The sequence below is a fragment of the Pseudophryne corroboree genome, chromosome 8, assembly GCF_028390025.1.
Source record: "Pseudophryne corroboree isolate aPseCor3 chromosome 8, aPseCor3.hap2, whole genome shotgun sequence".
NCBI lineage: Eukaryota > Metazoa > Chordata > Amphibia > Anura > Myobatrachidae > Pseudophryne > Pseudophryne corroboree.
The window spans coordinates 275542641-275565064 of NC_086451.1; the positions used below are offsets into that span (position 1 = coordinate 275542641).

Genomic DNA, 22424 nt, shown 5'->3' on the forward strand with positions numbered 1-22424 from the left:
CGAAATGATGATTCTTCTTCGAAGAAAAGGCGTCTTAATTATCCCTTACTTGGACGATCTCCTGATAAGGGCAAGATCCAGGAAACAGTTAGAGTTCGGAGTAGCACTGTCTCAGGTAGTGCTACGTCAGCACGGGTGGATTCTAAATATCCCAAAATCACAGCTGATTCCAACAACACGTCTACTGTTCCTGGGGATGATTCTGGACACAGTCCAGAAAAAGGTGTTTCTCCCGGAGGAGAAGGCCAGGGAGTTATCCGAGCTAGTCAGGAACCTCCTAAAACCAGGCCAAGTGTCAGTGTATCAATGCACGAGAGTCCTGGGAAAAATGGTGGCTTCTTACGAAGAAATTCCATTCGGAAGATTCCATGCAAGAAATTTTCAGTGGGATCTGCTGGACAAATGGTCCGGATCGCATCTTCAGATGCATCAGCGGATAACCCTATCTCCAAGGACAAGGGTGTCTCTCCTGTGGTGGTTACAGAGTGCTCATCTTCTAGAGGGCCGCAGATTCGTGATTCAGGATTGGATGCTGGTGACCACGGATGCCAGTCTGAGAGGCTGGGGAGCAGTCACACAAGGAAGAAATTTCCAGGGCTTGTGGTCAAGCATGGAAGCGTCTCTTCACATAAATATTCTGGAACTAAGGGCCATTTACAATGCCCTAAGTCAAGCAAGGCCTCTGCTTCAGGGTCAGTCGGTATTGATCCAATCGGACAACATCACGGCAGTCGCCCACGTCAACAGACAGGGCGGCACAAGAAGCAGGAGGGCAATGGCAGAAGCTGCAAGGATTCTCCGCTGGGCGGAAAATCATGTGGTGGCACTGTCAGCAGTGTTCATTCCGGGAGTGGACAACTGGGAAGCAGACTTCCTCAGCAGACACGACCTCCACCTGGGGGAGTGGGGACTTCACCCAGAAGTCTTCCAAGTGATTGTAAACCGTTGGGAAAAACCAAAGGTGGACATGATGGCGTCCCGTCTCAACAAAAAACTGGACAGATATTGCGCCAGGTCAAGGGACCCTCAGGCAATAGCGGTGGACGCTCTGGTAACACCGTGGGTGTACCAGTCGGTGTATGTGATCCCTCCTCTGCCTCTCATACCCAAAGTACTGAGAATCATAAGAAGGAGAGGAGTAAGAACTATACTCGTGGCTCCGGATTGGCCAAGAAGAACTTGGTACCCGGAACTGCAAGAGATGCTCACGGAGGACCCGTGGCCTCTACCTCTAAGAAAGGACCTGCTCCAGCAGGGACCTTGTCTGTTCCAAGACTTACCGCGGCTGCGTTTGACGGCATGGCGGTTGAACGCCGGATCCTGATGGAAAAAGGCATTCCAGATGAAGTCATCCCTACCCTGATCAAAGCCAAGAAGGATGTAACCGCGAAACATTATCACCGCATTTGGCGGAAATATGTTGCGTGGTATGAGGCCAAGAAGGCCCCCACATATACAGCCTCCTTTTGTGCCACCAGTGTCACCTTGGGATCTCAATGTAGTTTTAGGGTTCCTAAAATCACATTGGTTTGAACCACTCACCACTGTGGAATTAAGATATCTCACATGGAAGGTGGTCATGCTGTTAGCTCTGGCGTCAGCCAGGCGTGTCTCAGAATTGGCGGCTTTGTCATATAAAAGCCCTTACCTAATTTTTCATTCAGACAGGGCAGAATTGAGGGCTCGTCCTCAATTTCTCCCTAAGGTGGTTTCAGCGTTTCACATGAACCAACCTATTGTGGTGCCTGCGGCTACTAGGGACTTGGAGGACTCCAAGTTGTTGGACGTAGTCAGGGCCCTGAAAATATATGTTTCCAGGACGGCTGGAGTCAGAAAATCTGACTCGCTGTTTATCCTGTATGCACCCAACAAACTGGGTGCTCCTGCTTCTAAGCAGACGATTGCTCGTTGGATTTGTAGTACAATTCAGCTTGCACATTCTGTGGCAGGACTGCCACAGCCAAAATCTGTTAAAGCCCATTCCACAAGGAAAGTGGGCTCATCTTGGGCGGCTGCCCGAGGGGTCTCGGCTTTACAACTTTGCCGAGCAGGTACTTGGTCAGGGGCAAACACGTTTGCAAAATTTTACAAATTCGATACTCTGGCTGAGGAGGACCTGGAGTTCTCTCATTCGGTGCTGCAGAGTCATCCGCACTCTCCCGCCCGTTTGGGAGCTTTGGTATAATCCCCATGGTCCTTACGGAAGTCCCAGCATCCACTAGGACGTCAGAGAAAATAAGAATTTACTTACCGATAATTCTATTTCTCGTAGTCCGTAGTGGATGCTGGGCGCCCATCCCAAGTGCGGATTGTCTGCAATACTTGTATATAGTTATTGTTACAAAAAAATCGGGTTGTTTATTGTTGTGAGCCATCTTTTCAGAGGCTCCTACGTTTATCATACTGTTAACTGGGTTCAGATCACAGGTTGTACGGTGTGATTGGTGTGGCTGGTATGAGTCTTACCCGGGATTCAAAATCCTTCCTTATTATGTACGCTCGTCCGGGCACAGTATCCTAACTGAGGCTTGGAGGAGGGTCATAGGGGGAGGAGCCAGTGCACACCAGCTAGTCTAAAGCTTTTACTTTTGTGCCCAGTCTCCTGCGGAGCCGCTATTCCCCATGGTCCTTACGGAAGTCCCAGCATCCACTACGGACTACGAGAAATAGAATTATCGGTAAGTAAATTCTTATTACAGGTTGAGTATCTCTTATCCAAAATGCTTGGGACCAGAGGTATTTTGGATATCGGATTTTTCCGTATTTTGGAATAATTGCATACCATAATGAGATATCATGGTGATGGGGCCTAAATCTAAGCAAAGAATGTATTTATGTTACATATACACCTTATACACACAGCCTGAAGGCAATTTTAGCCAATATTTTTTTATAACTTTGTGCATTAAACAAAGTGTGTGTACATTCACACAATTCATTTATGTTTCACATACACCTTATACACACAGCCTGAAGGTCATTTAATACAATATTTTTGATAACTTTGTGTATTAAACAAGGTTTGTGTACATTGAGCCATCAGAAAACAAAGGTTTCACTATCTCACTCAAAAAAGTCCGTATTTCGGAATATTCCGTATTTCGGAATATTTGGATATGGGATACTCAACCTGTATTAACTTCTTTGGATCACTACCTGCTGCTAACTTATTTGTAGCACTCTCCTTTAGAACCAGTAGGTTCGGTTCAGTAGAAGTTCTTTACCTGTAATGTTTGGAGGAGGGGGGAAGGGGGGGGGGTGCGGTCACCTTGCAAGGTTTTACACCAAAAGGAGACATTTGCCAGTATAAATAAGTGTATAGCTCCAGCGCCATTGCAGGGGGCAGAGCTACCTCAGAGTGGGACCAGCGGCTTCTTGGCGCCTTCCTCTGCTTCCAGCAGCAGCAGGCACTCAGCACCTCCAACACTCCAGATAGATATAGGGGTGTTAGAAAGGGGTAGAGCAGCTATTATACTTATAAATAGTCCTCATAAGGAAAAAACACTGGTGTTCCACTGAGTCGCAGTATAAAGTTACAGCCTGCAGTCTCCCTGAGTCTGCTAGGCTTGGTGTGCTGGTCATTTTCTCTGGGTCTCCTACTCACATACCAATCAAGGGCAGGCTTGCTAGTACAGTGTCTGTGTGTTGTGTGTGTGTGTGTGTGTGTGTGTGTGTGAGTTTGTCTCCTGTGAATATGGTAAACACCATTTATGCACATGCAGATTCCCCCCCTTCTCATGAACTATGTTGCAAGTCCTCACAGGCTTGTGAGGAGCGAGGGGGAGACGTGCAGCAGCCATCCTGGTTAAGCTCCCTGGATGGCGGACATGTTCTCTCAGCCCTCTGCAAATAGTCATAAGACACAGCGACTGCAGCAGACTGTATAGCAGACCCGGCTGCAAGAGGCAGAGGACAGACCCTTCTCCCTAGCTCAGGGCCACATACACGTGGGCTGCCTGCTTACTCTCAGTAACTGATAAAGAGGGACAGACGGTGGAGAAGGAGATGGACCCTATTTTTGAGGATTCATCTCCTGCACAAGGGCTTGAGCCCCTCATAATTGCTATCAGGGATGTGTTAAAACTCCTAGTAGAAGACAATGCAGTAAAGCAGTCGTTTTTCTCCTCACAGAAAAAGGTTAGCGTCACTTTCTCTGATTCTAAGAAATTAGATGATATGTTTGAAGTTGAACAGGAAAATTCCTGATAAAAAAATTCCAGGTGGCCAGACGCTTCTTAACACTTTCCCGTTTTCTGCTGAAGGCAGAAAAAACTGGGAAGATCCCCTGGCTGTTGACGTCTCTGTCTCACGCTTGTCTAAAGAATTGGTGTTACCGGTCCCTAGCTCCTTGGCTTTGAAGGACCCTGGGGATAGAAAACTAGAAGCGTCTGTGAAAGTCTATTCCACAGCAGCTTGTATATCACAAAGACCTTTGATAGCGGGTTGCTGGTTGACACATGTCATTCACACCTGGGCGGGCCAGTTCAAGAGGGCCTCGTTGGGGATGTGTCTCTGGTGAGTATGGTTACTCTGATCAAACACATTCAGGATACTGCACGCGTCCTGTGCTACTCTGTTAAAGAGATAGGCGCTATTAATGTGAGTACTGCCATGACCGTGTCTACGCACAGAGCTTTATGGCTGCGCCAGTGGATAGCGGACACAGATTCCAAGCATAGTGTGGTGTCTCTCCCTCTCTCACGGGAGTAGCTATTCGGGGTTGAGTTGGTTTTGTGCATTTCCAAAGCTACTGCGGGGAATTCCACGTTTTTACCCTCTGGGGCCCCACCGGCTAGGCGTTCCTACCCGGGGCCATCTACTCAGTCCTTTTGGACAGCTATGTTTTTCGATCTTGAACCAGAGGCGCCTCAAACGCTGCACAAAGCACCAGAGGTAAGGCAAAAAAGCCAGCAGCGGCAGGTTCCCAGGAACAAAGCACCAGTTCATCTTCCACTAAGGCCTCAGCATGACGGTGCCCGCCCACCCCGAGGGGATCTCGTGGTGGGAGTTCTGCTACGTAACTTCAGCTGCATCTGGGAAAGTTCCTGCCAGGATACCTGGGTACAGGACCTCATTTCTCAGGGCTACAAGCTGGAGTTCGACAGTGCTCCTCCCCACCAATTTTTAAAATCAAGCTTAACTGCTTTGGAGGATACGCGTGTTACGCTGCAACAGGCCATCCTAGAATTGGTCCAGTCCTGAGTCATTGTTCCAGTGCCAGTACAACAACAGGGCAGGGGTTATTACTCCAACCTGTTAGTGGTACAGAAACCGGGTGGTTCGGTAAGACCCATTTTGAATCTGAAATCCTTGAACCCTTACTAGATGTTTTCGGGTTCAAGTTGGAATCCTTGCAAGCAGTGATTGCGGGTCTGGAAGAACAGGAGTTCATGGACTCCCTGGATATCAGGGACGCCAGTTTCCATATCCCGATTTGGCCATCTCATCCGGCTTACCTGAGGTTTGTCCTGCTGAACGATCACTACCAGTTCCAGGCGCTAACCTTCGGCCTGTCCACAGCCCTGAGAGTATTCATGAAGGTGATGGCAGAGAGGATGTTCCAACTTTGGGTCCTGGGGATTAGTATTGTCCCTTACCTGAACGATCTCCTGATAGAAGCAAAATCCAGGAAGCTTTTATTGCTCCATATAGACCCCACTATCCAACTTCTGTCACACCATGGGTGAATCCTCAATTAACAGAAGTCCCCGCTGGAGCCAATTCAGCGGCTCCTGTTCCTGGGAATGTTGCTGGGTACTGTGGCCAGAAAGTGTTCCTCCCAAAAGACAAAGCGAGAACACTTCAGGAGATGGTCCAAATGGTTCTCTGGCCTACTCGGATATCCATCCATCTTTGCATAAGACTGTTGGGGAAGATGGTCGCCTCATACGAGGCAATCCAGTATGGAAGGTTCCATGCCAGAACATTTCAATTGGAACCCCTGAGCAAGTGGTCTGGATCACATCTTCAGATGCACCGGATAATACGGTTGTCACCTCAGGCCAGGATTTCCCTCCTGTGGTGGCTGCAGTCCTCCAACCTACTGGAATGCCGAAGTTTTGGGATTCAGGATTGGATCCTCCTCACGACGGATGCGAGTCTTAGAGGATAGGGAGCTGTCACCCAGGGGGCTCAGTTCCAGGGTAGGTTGTCAGCCAAAGAAAGCCCTCCGATCAACATTCTGGAACTTCGGGCGATCTACAGTGCTCTGATTCAGCTTTTCCCCTGCTCTGGGATCACGCGATCCAAGTACAGTCTGACAACGCCACGGCAGTAGCGTACATCAATCGACAAGGAGGTACAAAAAGCAGGGCCTGCATGCGAGAGGTGTCAAAGATACTCCTCTGGGAAGAAAGAAATGCAAGAGCACTGTCCGCAATCTTCATTCCGGGAGTCGACAACTGGGAAGCGGACTTCCTTTGTCGTCACGATCTCCAACTGGGAGAGTGGGGGCTTCACCATTAGGTGTTTCAACAGATCATCCACCGGTGGGGCTGCCCACAAATAGACATGATGGCTTCTCGACTCAACAAGAAGCTTCATTGGTATTACTCATGAACCAGGGCCCCTCAGGCGAGGGCAGTGGATACACTGACGACACCTTGACCTTATCGGCTGGTCTACCTGTTTCCTCCGATTCCATTGCTCCCAAGGGTGCTCAAGCAAATCCGGAATCATGGAGTCCAGGCAATTTGGATTGCCCAAATTGGCCTCGGTGGGCATGGTACGCGGATCTTCTGGACATGTCCGTCAAAGACCCTTGGCCTCTGCCACTGAGAAGAGATTTTCTTCAACAAGGTCCATTCATCTACACAGACTTACAGTGGCTTCGTTTGAAGGCATGGAGGTTGAGCGGAACATCCTAGCTCACAGGGGCCTTTCCAAAAAGGGTATTGCTGCAATGGTTCGGGCCACAAAACCTGTGACGTCAAAACACTATCATCATATCGGGAGAAGATATGTCTCTTGGTGCGAGGACCGCACGTATCTGCCTGTGGAGTTCCACGTGGGACGTTTCCTGCAGGCTGGTGTGTATAAGGGCTTACGTCTGGGTTCCATTAATGTCCAGATTTCAGAACTCTCAAATTTCTTCCGGAAGAAATTGTCAGACCTTCTTGCAAAGGGTGCTTCACATTCAGCCTCCTTTTGTGCCGCCCATGGCACCCTGGGATTTGAATGTAGTGTTGTAATTTCTACAGTCCGCCTGGTTTGAATCTCTGATGACGGTAGAAGACAAGTACCTCACGTGAAAGAAGGTGATGTTATTGGCACTGGCTTCTGCTAGGGGATGTAGTACGGGTGACCGGCGGTCTCCTGACCGCCGGTCACCTTACCGACGCCGGGATCCCGGCAGCATACCGACGCCGGGATCCCGGCGGGGAGGGGCGAGTGCAGCAAGCCCCTTGCGGGCTCGCTGCGCTCGCCACGCTGCGGGCTCGGTGGCGACCTGCGGTCGCCACGGGTTCTATTCCCACTCTATGGGTGTCGTGGACACCCACGAGTGGAAATAGTTCCTGTTGGTCGGCATGCCGACCATCGGGATAGTGAGCCGTCGGGCTCACGGAGGAGTTAATGTGACTGTCGGTCAGCCGACCGGCGGTCACATGACTACCACCCCTGCTAGGCTTGTCTCAGAATTGGGGGCCTTATCAGGTAAAAGCCCTTACTTGGTCTTTTATGAGAACAGAGCGGAGCTCAGGGCTAGGCAACAGTTCCTGCCGAAGGTCGTCTCTGCAGTCCACTTGAATCAACCTATTGTGGCTCCGTCAAGTTCTGGCACTTTTACTCCTTTGGAGGCATTGGAAGCTGTGTGAGCCTTGAAGATCTATGTCGAGAACAGCTCGGATCAGAAAGATGGATTCCTTGTTCGTGCTTTATGATGCATAGAAAAAGGGTTTCCCTGCTTCAAAGCAGTCCATTGCTCGTTGGCTTAGCATTACTATCCAACAGGCCTTTGTGTCGGCAGCCTTACCTGTTTCACAGTCTCTGAAGGCCCACTCTACAAGATCAGTGGTGTCTGCCTGGGCAGCTCCCTGTGGAGTCTCGGCCTTGCAACTATGCCGAGCTGCTACCTGGTCGGGGAAGAACACCTTTGTGAAGTTCTACAGGTTTGATACCGTGGCCAAAGAGGATTCTCAGTTCGGGCAGGCGGTGCTGCAGATGTCTCCGCACGTTCCCATCCATTCTGGAAGCTTTGGGACGTCCCCATCGTACTAAATTCCCTCAATATTCCTTATGGATGCTAGAGAAAAATAGATTTTAATTACCTTCTGGTAAATCCTTTTCTCATAATCCATAAGGGATATTGGGCGCCCGCCTTAGTGCGTTGACTTTCTGCAGGTTATCTCTTCTATGGTTACCTGTTCAGCTGTTGCTGTCTTGTTACCAGCCGTTGCTGATTGTTTTATGTTAGTGGTGTGCTGTTGTGTAAATCTCGCCACTCGTTGTTATGTTCCTTCTCTAAAGTATGTCCTTTCTCCTTCTGGCACTGTTTTACCTATAACTGCCTGAGGGGGCATAGAGGGGAGGAGCCAGCACACCCAGTTGAAGAAATTTAAAGTGCATCGGCACCTTTGGACCCCGTCTATACCCCATCGTACTAGATTCCCTCAATTTCCCTTATGAACTACGAGAAAAGGATTTACTGGTGGGTAATTAAATTCTTATTTATTTTTTTTGTATTATGTTATGCATGTCTTCAGAATGGATACATTTGTCAAAAACGGGGGGACACATTGGGGTGGCTTGGTCGCAAGTGATCTGACCATGCCAGTTAAGAGAATTAGCTCAGTAAATCACCACTTTGTGGCATGATTGCCTGTCCCTGAAAATGTGAGGTCACAGTCCACCAAATCAGGAAGGGGCTCCTACTTGGTGCAGCATTGTGCCTCTGCTGACCAGTTGAGACTGACAGCTACATGGTCTTAGGACACATTTGTGCACTGCTACTTTGAAAGTACCCTCTCTTAGGGATGTCCTCATAGTCAGTCTTCCAGTGTCCCTTAATGGATTGGAAGAGAAAATGGCTTTTTGTGCTTATATTAAATTATTTCTTGTACATCAAGCCAATAGAGGTAGGTAGGAGAGGTTTCGTGCCAAGTACGCTGGCTTGAGACTATCCAGTGCGGATGGCCTAGTGATGTAGCTGATTTTCTGTGCTTTTGCTTCTTGAATATAGGTGTTTTTTTATGTGGTGCCAGGATCTCAATGAAACAGTTAATTTCCCCTCTCCTGTATCTGCAGGTGCTCTTTTATCTCTTCTTTGCCCATTTTACTAGCACATACATTATGTGTAATTGAGCCTCTTATGGTACATGGCTGCTGGTGTTTGATATGCATTTCTGTAGATAACACATGTGAAGTCCATTTGTTATGCATTGTTCATGTTTCTAATCGTATTTAAAGATATTTCTGATGATTTCAAATGTGGCAGTTGCATGGAACTGGAACAAATAGTTGGGCAAATGTATTAAGCTTGGAGAAGTGATAAAGCAGTAATAAAGAACTGATAAGTGGAAGGTTATAATGCAGCAGTCAATCATTACAGGTTTGAAAAACCTTCCACTTATTACTGCTTTACCATTTCTCCAGGCTTACTACATCTTGCCCCAGTCTTTGTATAAACGTAGGTAGATATGGTCTTGCCTAGGCGAACATTCCGTAGGAGCGAAAATCGGTGGATTGGCGAATCCACGTTTTCACACCTGCCAGCATTTTCACTGATTTTGAGGCCTTTTTCACCACTGCCTTTAAAAAAAAAAAAAAAAGTGAAAAGGCATCGGTGAAAATTCCTTAAAAGCGGGCGAAAACTGCCCGCAATTGAATACGTAGCAGGGTAAATTCAATAGCTACGAAATTGCTGCAACTTATTTAATACCCTGCTAAATGTGTTAAAAATGTATTCATATGCCAGTGGGGTATGTACCCTTATGGTAACCTGTATCTCCATTTATTTATTTATTTTTTAGCAAAAAGTGGGACTTTCCTATATCCATTTAAAGTTTTGACTTTTTTTGTTTATGTATTACTCCTACCCCTTTCACACTGCCAGCAATATCCCGGGCTATTTCACATGAACATGCAGCAGTCCAGGATATTGGCCCTCATTCCGAGTTGATCGCTCGCTAGCTACTTTTAGCAGCCATGCAAACGCATAGTTGCCGCCCACGGGGGATTGTATTTTCGCTTTGCAGGAGTGCGAACGCCTGTGCAGTCGAGCGGCTGCAAATGTATTTTGTGCAGAACAAGACCAGCCGTGTAGTTAGTTATTCTGTGCGATGATTGCTGCGACGAATGACGCGGTAATGATGTCAGATACCCGCCCAGCAAACGCCCGGTCACGCCTGCGTTTTTCCAAACACTCCCAGAAAACGGTCAGTTGACACCCATAAACGCCCTCTTTCTGTCAATCTCCTTGCGATCGGCTGTGCGACTGAAAGTGTCGCTAGAACCTGTGTACAACCACGATGCTCTTCGTACCTGTACACCACGCGTGCGCATTGCGGTGCATACGCATGCGCAGTTTTGCGGTTTTTTTAACTGAGCGCTACGCAGCGAACTCGAAATGAGAGGGCCATTGTGCAGTGTGAAAGCACTCAGTTGAAATAACCTTGGTCGAGCGACATGGCATTTTAACCAGGGTTGAACACCAGTTCAACCCGTGTCATGGTGCAGTTGGACAGGTAACCCGGGCCGATGCAACCTGTTCACAGCATAGGAAGAGCTGGCGCTTGGAGATGATGTCATCTTAAGTGTCTCCTCGGTACGTGACTGCGGTGAAAGCGGTATTAGTGGGCAAAATGAATATATTTATATTAGTATTTCCATTAAAGAAACACATTCCATGTGGCGAGAATGGTGCTCGCCATGACCAGTGTCTGCTCCAACTCCTGAGGCTGTCCGTACAGCAGTGCCCTATGCTAGAGTCACGCAGTAGACATTTATATTTCTTCAGGGTCTGTACGTCTTTCACTTAAATTATTTTTTTTTAAGTCTACATTTCTTATCTATTACTTTGTCAAGTAGTTAACAGAAATGCATCTCTTTCTAGACAGTGAATTAACGAAGAACCCTTTGGTGATTAATGCACAGCAAATGGGATTTCATCTGGAAGAAATAAAGAAACTCATGTTACAGAGGTTAAAAAACACAGGAGTAAATTACACATCAATGGAGGTTTTCGTCTCCGATTTATTATATTCTCAGACTGAAAATGGGGATGCAAAGCAAAGAGAGATCGGTAAGGGCACTATGGGATTTAGAAGTTAAGTTATCTGCATATACAGTATTATTTCGGCTCGGTATTGGGAAAATGCTGCTTTTTTTTTTTTTTTAAACAACAATGATATGCTGAAGTGCAATTTGCATGCAATGCGGTTTGACTATGAGTACATGCATGTGCTAAATGTAGAGGCTGGCATGTTCCTCTGCTTACATACTGCAAGCAGTAATATGCAGCAGCGTCCTTGCTGTATGCTAGTATGTGCACTGGCATCGGATCTATGATTCTAGTGCTTGCTCTGTTTCCAATGTGCTGTGCAGGCTGTGAGTACAGATTGACTGCAGTACTTTTAATGCCATGGTATGAAAAAGCCTTTACAATGAAAAATTGCAAACCTGATGTTAACTATTTATAATTTATTTAAATAAATACTTGGGAAATTCTTCCCAAGTACCTATATATATATATATATATATATATATATATATATATATTCCTTGGTAAATATTGAACGACATAATTTGGGCACTTGGGCGCTAATTCAGTAAGGCTAGCAAAATCCTCTAATCAGCAGAATTTGCTGTCCTTTGGATTCTTCACTTGTTCAGAACCACAAACATCGGATTAGTTCATAAACCTTCAGGTTTGCGTACAAATCCAAATCATCGTCGGTGATAGATGTGTTTTTGATAATTTAAAATGGAGAAAAATGCAAGTCATTCTTCCAACTTAGAAATGTTTTAACACGTTCACGTACAAATCCACTATTGATGTGAGAAATACTTGTCCAGCAGCTGTGTGGTAATTCTAGTGATGAGCAGAAAATCTATGATCCAATTGTGTGTACAAGGCTTGTGCTGTGATTCATGAAGGCGGCAAATTGATGATTGCAGGCTGCAGTTACTCATTGCTGACTGACAGGATGACAGTGCACATTCCACCTTTCTGTTGTTACACCTAGAAAATCTCTTTGTCATATAGCTGGAATCTAGGGAATGTTAGATGTAAACATTTTGAACATTCCGTTGCTTACGTATCAGTATATGTCACTCACCTGCTCTCAAGTAGATCGTTATGAAGTCAGTCTAATTACAGGTTGAGTACCCCTTATCCAAAATTCAAAATCCCACATTTTTGGGTCCCCTACTGAGATAATGACATATATATTAATGTATCAGCATTGTAAGTGAACCTATGTACTAAGGTGAAACATCTGTTATTTTTTGTTCTTTCCCCCTAGAGTTTTAATTTTCATAGGGAATATAGTGTAATTGCTGTGCATTTGCTTTATCCCAGGAAACCCGCATCAGACAATTGATAGCATACTAAGGGGTCTATGTACTAAAGGTCCATACACACGGAGCGATATAGCTGAGCGATTTTGACTATATAGGCAAAATCACTCAGAAAGTTAGTGCATATAGCTCTGTGTGTACACAGCCAGCGATAGCGATGCGCGTCCCCGCCAGGTAGCTATCGCTGCTAAAATTAGACTGTGCAGGCAATCTTGGCTAGGTCGCTGGAAAAGAAAAAGCATCCCCTTGCTTAAATGAGTTAGCCAAAATCGCCCATAGCCAAAATAGCTGGTAAAGTTAGTCAAAATCTCCTACTGCCAGTTCAAGGGAAAACGCTCAGTCAAAATCTCTCATAGTTAAAATCTCTCCGTCTGTATGCACCTTTAGCCTTGGAGAGAGATAAAGTAACAGCCAATCAGCTCTTAACTGCCATGTTACAGGTTGTGTTTGGAAAATTACAGTTAGGAGCTGGTTGGTTGTATTTATTTTCCTCCACTTTATCTCTCTCTAGGGCTAAGTACATAGATCCCTTAGCGAAAAATTTATCAAACTCTCTAAATAAAGAGTGGACTAGTTGGCTATAGCGACCAATAAGCTTCTAGCTATACTTTGTCAAGTACATGCTTTAAGCAAAGGTTCACAAACTCTGTCCTTGGGACCACACACACTGAATTTTTTGCAGGTAACCCAGCAGGTGTATTAATTACTCACTGACACATTTTAAAAGGTCCACAGGTGGAGCTAATCACTTTTGATACTGTGAGGTGACCAGGAAAACGTGCACGGTTTGGGGTCCTGAGGACCGAGTTTCAGAACCTGTGCCATAAAGTACTAGGAAGAAGTCTCTGCTTGTCTTTTTCTCCACTCTTTAGAAAGTTTAATACATCTCCTCCTAAAAGTGTTATTTCTCCCTTGTACTTTCTACAATTATGTACTTTCATGTGAATTCCGTGTCGGTCCTACCCCACTCTTTTGATGTTGGGTGTCTGTGTTGTGTTATTTTGTTTTAATACATTGCGGGGGGATTACCAAACCTCCTAAAGAGCACAAGTTGAAAAGTTTCACATATCTACCACTTAGATTCTACTTATCCTTCTTATAGAATGTTCTAGATGAATAATAGGTAGGTTGCAATTAGTTAATATGTGCACCCTCTCTACTTGACATTTTTAGAAGGTTTGGTAAATCTACAAAATGCCTTTGTAATACCATGTAGTAAAACAAAAAAAAACATTTTTGTTTTACTTGGTTGCACTGTTTGCACTTTCTCATGGCTAAAGGTGTGTACACATGGTGAGATTCAGGCTAACCCCCGATTTTCACTGTGCAATAGGGACTGTGGTCGGTATCGCAAGCCTAGATGACTGTGCTTGCGATACTATGTACGATTTTGGCTAAGTGGCAATTTTGACTACACTTTTATACTAGATAGTCAAAATTTACATGACTGCACAGTCTGTCTAGGCTTGCGATACTGACCTTGCGGGACCGCGCATCAGGATCGCGCACTAACTTTTCTTGCAATTTTGACTATATAGGCAAAAACTAAAGAAAAAAATCTTACCGTGTGTACACACCTTTAGAAGCCAACCTTGGGGCAAGCACACTGAAAGCTCAAGATTTGTGGCAGATCTAGCCATAGCCACTTTGTAGTAAATAAATAATATGAGTATCTTGTGTCTATAATAAATGGAACTATTGTGTTTTTGCTTTTGCAGAGAACAGCATCGAGGAGAAATTAAGAAAACTGGAAGAGGAAAAAATCTGCAAAGTTTGCATGGACAAAGCTGTGTCTATTGTGTTTATTCCTTGTGGCCACTTAGTGGTATGCTCTGACTGCGCTGAGGCTCTTGATAAATGCCCCATATGTTGTACTATTATACACAGACGGCAAAAAATTTTCATGTCTTAAAGGACAGCTGTGATGAAAAGGAAAATATAATGTTAACTTAATTAGCGTGATTTACAAATTCCTCCTCTACATTAGTTTCTACTGTCCTATCTCACTGACATGTGCTGGGCAATACCTATTGCTATTGGGGACAAGTGAAGTAAATACAAAGACTACAGTACACCAGCAGATCAGCTATCCATTCCCTCTATAATGGCAGTCAGATATACGGCTCAGTGAGGCAGATCAGTAGATTTTGGATCTTAGATTTTCTTTCTAGTTTTTTTGGTGATGTTTGTCTTTTAATCCAGTTTCTCATCTAGTTTTGCTGCAGTTAATTGTTAAAATAATTTTTATTCAAAATTTCTGGAAATACTAATGTATAAGGTTTTTCTCACAAATACGTCTGTCTCCTCACTAGACATAAAAAAATCAGTGCAATTAGTCTTGTGAAGAATGCTTCATTTGTTCCTAATATGTGTACAGATTATTTACCTGGTGTAACCTTCACGTTATTTATAAAATATTAAATGTAATGCATTAGTTACAGCTGGTATCTAACTCTATTTCCCTTGTAGAAGTATCAAATTTAAAATCCGTCTTCTAAGACATTTTTAAATCCCATACATACTTCCTCCCGTCCATTGGAACAGAAATAGTTGGTGTCCGCAGCATTGGAAAGTTCTAACTTTTTCCTTACACTCCACGTTTTGGTACGCACTTTGGACATTTTAATTAACATCAGTGGCTGCTTGTTGTCAGAAGGCCAAGATCTTGCGGAAACCAACATGGCACATTTTTCCTTACACCCATGGAGGTGAGCAGGAAAATATTCATTGTTGGCCTACTGTAATTATTGGATTTGTACACAACCGAACGTCCCTGATAAGTAAATTGCCCCTTTTGGGATCGATTGGTCTTCCAGTAACGTGGTTGTATATTGGTAAGATTTACTTGGTCACATGCATTTCTTTGTAACCAAAACAGACCAATTTACACTTCAGGAATTTGACAGTACATTTGAGTGACTTCTGCTTAAACTCATTACAACAGGATTCAATATTAGTCATGCTAAATGTATTGTAATTGCTTTCAATAAAACATTTTGTTTTCTCTAACGTCCTAAGTGGATGCTGGGGACTCCGTAAGGACCATGGGGAATAGCGGCTCCGCAGGAGACTGGGCACATCTAAAGAAAGCTTTAGGACTATCTGGTGTGCACTGGCTCCTCCCCCTATGACCCCCCTCCAAGCCTCAGTTAGATCTTTGTGCCCGAACGAGAAGGGTGCACACTAGGGGCTCTCCTGAGCTTCTTAGTGAAAGTTTTAGTTTAGGTTTTTTATTTTCAGTGAGACCTGCTGGCAACAGGCTCACTGCATCGAGGGACTAAGGGGAGAGGAAGCGAACTCACCTGCATGCAGAGTGGATTGGGCTTCTTAGGCTACTGGACATTAGCTCCAGAGGGACGATCACAGGCCCAGCCTGGATGGGTCCCAGAGCTGCGCCGCCGGCCCCCTTACAGAGCCAGAAGGCAGAAGAGGTCCGGAAAATCGGCGGCAGAAGACGTCCTGTCTTCAACAAGGTAGCGCACAGCACTGCAGCTGTGCGCCATTGCTCTCAGCACACTTCACACTCCGGTCACTGAGGGTGCAGGGCGCTGGGGGGGGGGGGCGCCCTGAGACGCAATAAAAAACACCTTGGATGGCAAAAAATGCATCACATATAGCTCCTGGGCTATATGGATGCATTTAACCCCTGCCAGAATACATAGAAAAACGGGAGATAAGGCCGCCGATAAGGGGGCAGAGCCTATCTCCTCAGCACACTGGCGCCATTTTCCCTCACAGCTCCGTTGGAGGGAAGCTCCCTGTCTCTCCCCTGCAGTCACTACACTACAGAAAGGGTTAAAAAAGAGAGGGGGGGCACTAATTACGCGCAGTATTAAAGATACAGCAGCTATAAGGGGAAAAACACTTATATAAGGTTATCCCTGTATATATATAGCGCTCTGGTGTGTGCTGGCAAACTCTCCCTCTGTCTCCCCAAAGGGCTAGTGGGGTCCTGTCCTCTATCAGAGCATTCCCTGTGTGTGTGCTATATGTCGGTACGTTTGTGTCGACATGTATGAGGAGAAAAATGATGTGGAGACGGAGCAGATTGCCTGTAATAGTGATGTCACCCCCTAGGGGGTCGACACCTGAGTGGATGAACTGTTGGAAGGAATTACGTGACCGTGTCAGCTCTGTATAAAAGACAGTGGTTGACATGAGACAGCCGGCTACTCAGCTTGGGCCTGTCCAGACGTCTCATAGGCCGTCAGGGGCTCTAAAGCGCCCGTTACCTCAGATGGCAGATATAGACGCCGACACGGATACTGACTCCAGTGTCGACGGTGAAGAGACAAATGTGACTTCCAGTAGGGCCACACGTTACATGATTAAGGCAATGAAAAATGTTTTACACATTTCTGATAATACGAGTACCACCAAAAAGGGGTATTATGTTCGGTGAGGAAAAACTACCTGTAGTTTTCCTGAATCTGAGAAATTAAATGAGGTGTGTGATGATGCGTGGTTTTCCCCCGATAACAACTGATAATTTCTAAAATGTTATTGGCATTATATCCTTTCCCGCCAGAGGTTAGGGTGCGTTGGGAAACACCCCCTAGGGTGGATAAAGCGCTCACACGCTTGTAAGGGCTCTACCCTCTCCTGAGATGGCCGCCCTTAAGGATCCTGCTGATAGAAAGCAGGAGGGTATCCTAAAATGTATTTACACACATACTGGTGTTATACTGCGACCAGCAATCGCCTCAGCCTGGATGTGCAGTGCTGGGTTGGCGTGGTCGGATTCCCTGACTAAAAATATTGATACCCTAGATAGGGACAGTATATTTTTGCCTATAGAGCATTTAAAAGATGCATTTCTATATATGCGTGATGCACAGCGGAATATTTGCCGACTGGCATCAAGTCTAAGTGCGTTGTCCATTTCTACCAGTAGAAGGTTATGGACACGTCAGTGGTCAGGTGATGCGTATTCCAAACGGCATTTGGAAGTATTGCCTTATTAAAGGGAGGAGTTATTTGGGGTCGGTCTTTCAGACCTGGTGGCCACACACGTTTGTACCCCAGGTCGCCTCTCAACATGAGAAGACGCCGTATTATCAGGCGCAGTCTTTTCGTGGACAAGCGGGCAAAAGGTTCCTCATTTCTGCCCCGTGACAGAGGGAGAGGAAAAAGGCTGCAGAAATCAGCCAGTTCCCAGGAACAGAAACCCTCTCCCGCCTCTGCCACGCCCTCAGTATGACGCTGGGGCTTTACAAGCAGAATCAGGCACGGTGGGGGGCCCGTCTCAATGAATTTCAGCGCGCAGTGGGCTCACTCGCAAGTAGACCCCTGGATCCTTCAGGTGATATCTCAGGGGTACAAATTAGAATTCGAGACGTCTCCCCCTCGCCGTTTCCTAAAGTCGGCTTTACCGATGTCTCCTGACAGGGAGACAGTTTTGGAAGCCATTCACAAGCTGTATTCCCAGCAGGTGATAATCAAGGTACCCCTCCTGCAACAGGGAACGGGGTATTATTCCACACTGTTGTGGTACCGAAGCCGGACGGCTCGGTGAGACCGATTCTAAATCTAAAATCTTTGAACACTTACATACAGAGGTTCAAATTCAAGATTGAGTCACTCAGAGCAGTGATTGCGAACCTGGAAGAAGAGGACTACATGATGTCTCGGGACATCAAGGATGCTTACCTTCATGTCAAAATGTACCCTTCTCATCAAGGGTACCTCAGGTTTATGGTACAGAACTGTCACTATCAGTTCAGACGCTGCCGTATGGATGGTCCACGGCACCCCGGGTCTTTACCAAGGTAATGGCCGAAATGATGATATTCCTTCGAAGGAAGGGAATTTTAGTTATCCCTTACTTGGACGATTCCCTGATAAGGGTAAGATCCAGGGAACAGTTGGAGGTCGGTGTAGCACTATCTCAGGTAGTGTTGCGGCAGCACGATTGGATTCTCAATATTCCAAAATCGCAGCTGGTTCCGACGACTTGTCTTCTGTTCCTAGGGATGATCCTGGACACAGTCCAGAAAAAGGTGTTTCTCCCGGAGGAGAAAGCCAGGGAGTTATCCGAGCTAGTCAGGAACCTCCTAAAACCGAGCCAAGTCTCAGTGCATCAATGCACAAGGGTTCTGGGTAAAATGGTGGCTTCCTACGAAGCAATCCCATTCGGCAGATTCCACGCAAGAACTTTCCAGTGGGACCTGCTGGACAAATGGTCCGGGTCGCATCTTCAGATGCATCAGCGGATAACCCTGTCACCAAGGACAAGGGTGTCCCTCCTGTGGTGGTTGCAGAGTGCTCATCTTCTAGAGGGCCGCAGATTCGGCATTCAGGACTGGGTCCTGGTGACCACGGATGCCAGCCTGCGAGGCTGGGGAGCAGTCACACAGGGAAGGAATATCCAGGGCTTATGGTCAAGCCTGGAGACATCACTTCACATAAATATCCTGAAGCTAAGGGCCATTTACAATGCTCTAAGCTTAGCAAGACCTCTGCTTCAAGGTCAGCCGGTGTTGATCCAGTCAGACAACATCACGGCAGTCACCCACGTAAACAGACAGGGTGGCACAAGAAGCAGGAGGGCAATGGCAGAAGCTGCAAGGATTCTTCGCTGGGCGGAAAATCATGTGATAGCACTGTCAGCAGTATTCATTCCGGGAGTGGACAACTGGGAAGCAGACTTCCTCAGCACGACCTCCACCCGGGAGAGTGGGGACTTCACCCAGAAGTCTTCCACATGATTATAAACCGTTGGGAAAAACTCGACAGGTATTGCGCCAGGTCAAGGGACCCTCAGGCAATAGCTGTAGACGCTCTGGTAACACCGTGGGTGTACCAGTCAGTGTATGTGTTCCCTCCTCTGCCTCTCATACCCAAGGTACTGAGATTGATAAGATGGAGAGGAGTAAGCACTATATTCGTGGCTCCGGATTGGCCAAGAAGGACTTGGTAACCGGAACTTCAAGAGATGCTCACGGAGGATCCGTGGCCTCTACCTCTAAGAAGGGACCTGCTCCAGCAAGGACCCTGTCTGTTCCAAGACTTACCGCGGCTGCGTTTGACGGCATGACGGTTGAACGCCGGATCCTGAAGGAAAAAAGGCATTCCGGATGAAGTCATCCCTATCCTGATCAAAGCCAGGAAGGATGTAACCGCAAAACATTATCACCGCATTTGGCGAAAATATGTTGCGTGGTGCGAGGCCAGTAAGGCCCGACGGAGGAAATTCAACTGGGTCGATTCCTACATTTCCTGCAAACAGGAGTGTCTATGGGCCTGAAATTGGGGTCCATTAAGGTTCAAATTTCGGCCCTGTCAATTTTCTTCCAAAAAGAACTAGCTTCAGTCCCTGAAGTTCAGACGTTTGTAAAAGGGGTACTGCATATACAGCCTCCTTTTGTGCCTCCAGTGGCACTTTGGGATCTCAATGTAGTTTTTGGGTTCCAAAAGTCACATTGGTTTGAACCACTTAAATCTGTGGAGTTAAAATATCTCACATGGAAAGTGGTCATGCTGTTGGCCCTGGCCTGGGCCAGGCGCGTGTCAGAATTGGCGGCTTTATCCTGTAAAAGCCCTTATCTGATTTTCCATTCGGATAGGGCGGAATTGAGGACTCGTCCTCAGTTTCTCCCTAAGGTGTTTTCAGCGTTTCACCTGAACCAACCTATTGTGGTGCCTGCGGCTACTAGGGACTTGGAGGACTCCAAGTTGCTAGACGTTGTCAGGGCCCTGAAAATATATGTTTCCAGGACGGCTGGAGTCAGGAAAACTGACTCGCTGTTTATCCTGTATGCACCCAACAAGCTGGGTGCTCCTGCTTCTAAGCAGACTATTGCTCGTTGGATTTGTAGTACAATTCAGCTTGCACATTCTGTGGCAGGCCTGCCACAGCCAAAAATCTGTAAATGCCCACTCCACAAGGAAGGTGGGCTCATCTTGGGCGGCTGCCCGAGGGGTCTCGGCTTTACAACTTTGCCGAGCAGCTACTTGGTCAGGAGCAAATACGTTTGTAAAATTCTACAAAATTGATACCCTGGCTGAGGAGGACCTGGAGTTCTCTCATTTGGTGCTGCAGAGTCATCCGCACTCTCCCGCCCGTTTGGGAGCTTTGGTATAATCCCCATGGTCCTTACGGAGTCCCCAGCATCCACTTAGGACGTTAGAGAAAATAAGAATTTACTTACCGATAATTCTATTTCTCGTAGTCCGTAGTGGATGCTGGGCGCCCATCCCAAGTGCGGATTGTCTGCAATACTGGTACATAGTTATTGTTACCAAAAAATCGGGTTATTGCTGTAGTGAGCCATCTTTTCTAGAGGCTCCTCTGTTATCATGCTGTTAACTGGGTTCAGATCACAAGTTGTACGGTGTGATTGGTGTGGCTGGTATGAGTCTTACCCGGGATTCAAGATCCTTCCTTATTGTGTACGCTCCTCCGGGCACAGTATCCTAACTGAGGCTTGGAGGGGGGTCATAGGGGGAGGAGCCAGTGCACACCAGATAGTCCTAAAGCTTTCTTTAGATGTGCCCAGTCTCCTGCGGAGCCGCTATTCCCCATGGTCCTTACGGAGTCCCCAGCATCCACTACGGACTACGAGAAATAGAATTATCGGTAAGTAAATTCTTATTTTCTGTGGTATGCAAAGAAATATGATATCATACCAATCATGTTTCCTGTATAAATTCGTACATTTTCTGGCCTACTATATTTACGTGTATGGGATCTTTTGTCTGAAATACATTTCTATTTTTCCTATATAATTGATCATTGGCATTTGCCTTTTTCATATAATCAGAAGTGAAGCTTATTTTCACAATAATAAAAGTAAATTAAAAAAACAAAAACAAAAAGAGTTTCCGGGTTTTATTAACCTTTTTCTTTTGTGCCGAAAAAAATATATAAAAGACTCCAGAGAATCTAAATTACTACACAATCACAAAAGAACACACTGAAAAACAAAAATACAGAGGGTAACCACTTTTTGAAATGTAATTTTATTATTGTGAAATGAAACTTTGAGCGCCATTTTTTTTTCCACTTCTGTTTATATGTCTATTGTTCAGAGGTTTGACAGTCACTCATAAAAAAGACTGCACTAGGGGGAGTGTTTTATCACAAAAACATGTTATGTACTGTTTGTTTATACTTAGGAACGTGACTGTACAGTACATGGTAGTAAATATGTTGTTGCTTGCCCTATATTTTCATTTATATGTTGGAATATATTTTTAAAGATGTATATATTTTATCAGAATGATGTAATCTTTATAAATTGATCTGATTTGCAATGTAAATTGTTCCTGTGTCTGTAGGGCTGATAATTATCCGTTGTTTCTGTATGTTTGCTTTGATGCCCCTGCAGTACTATCCCGATCTTAACGGAAGAGTCAAGTGGATGAAGGTGTTATGTTATGTTTAGAAGAAACTGAGACCTTTACAGTAAAGATAAATTGTTAGAACGTAAGAATTGGACATAGCACTTTTATCCACACAATATATCTGTAAATAGACTGTCAGCATTATAAATAACATTGTTACTGTGTTTCCTAGGACTTAACACTTCTTCCCCCCCCCCCCGCCCCCCCCCCAAAAAAAAAACACCCCCGAATTGGTATGAAAATCGTTACATAACCCCTTCATCCACTCGCCTCCTCAATTATTAAGTAGCCCATCTTATTGTCTAGTCCATTTCCTGACTAGTGCCCCCTAAGGAATGTTCATCTTGTCTTTATCAACTGTCCTAGTTCTTGTATGTTGCCAGTGTGTTATAAAGGAGATGCCCAGAGATACTCTCCTGTACAAACTAAGAACATTGGAAATTACACATCACAAATAAGACCTAGAAATAGGAATACTTATATAACGTATTGTCCTATTTTAGTATATTGTAACTGTGCTCCTATAAAGTTTGCTGTGTATGTGCTGATCATGGAAAGGGCTT

General features: G+C 45.7%; 1 protein-coding gene across 6 annotated transcripts in view; it reads left to right on the plus strand.

Annotated features, from left to right (window-relative positions):
- XIAP (X-linked inhibitor of apoptosis) overlaps window positions 1–14956 on the plus strand; it is a 130116-nt gene extending 115160 nt beyond the window's left edge. For 5 of the 6 annotated variants that reach the window (XM_063937246.1, XM_063937248.1, XM_063937244.1 and 2 more), the window contains exons 6-7: window positions 11051–11239; window positions 14235–14956. In XM_063937246.1, coding sequence (XP_063793316.1) covers window positions 11051–11239; window positions 14235–14428 — 383 coding nt within the window. In that variant the 3' untranslated portion in view covers window positions 14429–14956. The remainder of the gene's footprint in view (window positions 1–11050; window positions 11240–14234) is intronic. The other variant, XM_063937249.1, reaches the window with a different exon arrangement.
- Window positions 14957–22424: the final 7468 nt, after the last annotated feature.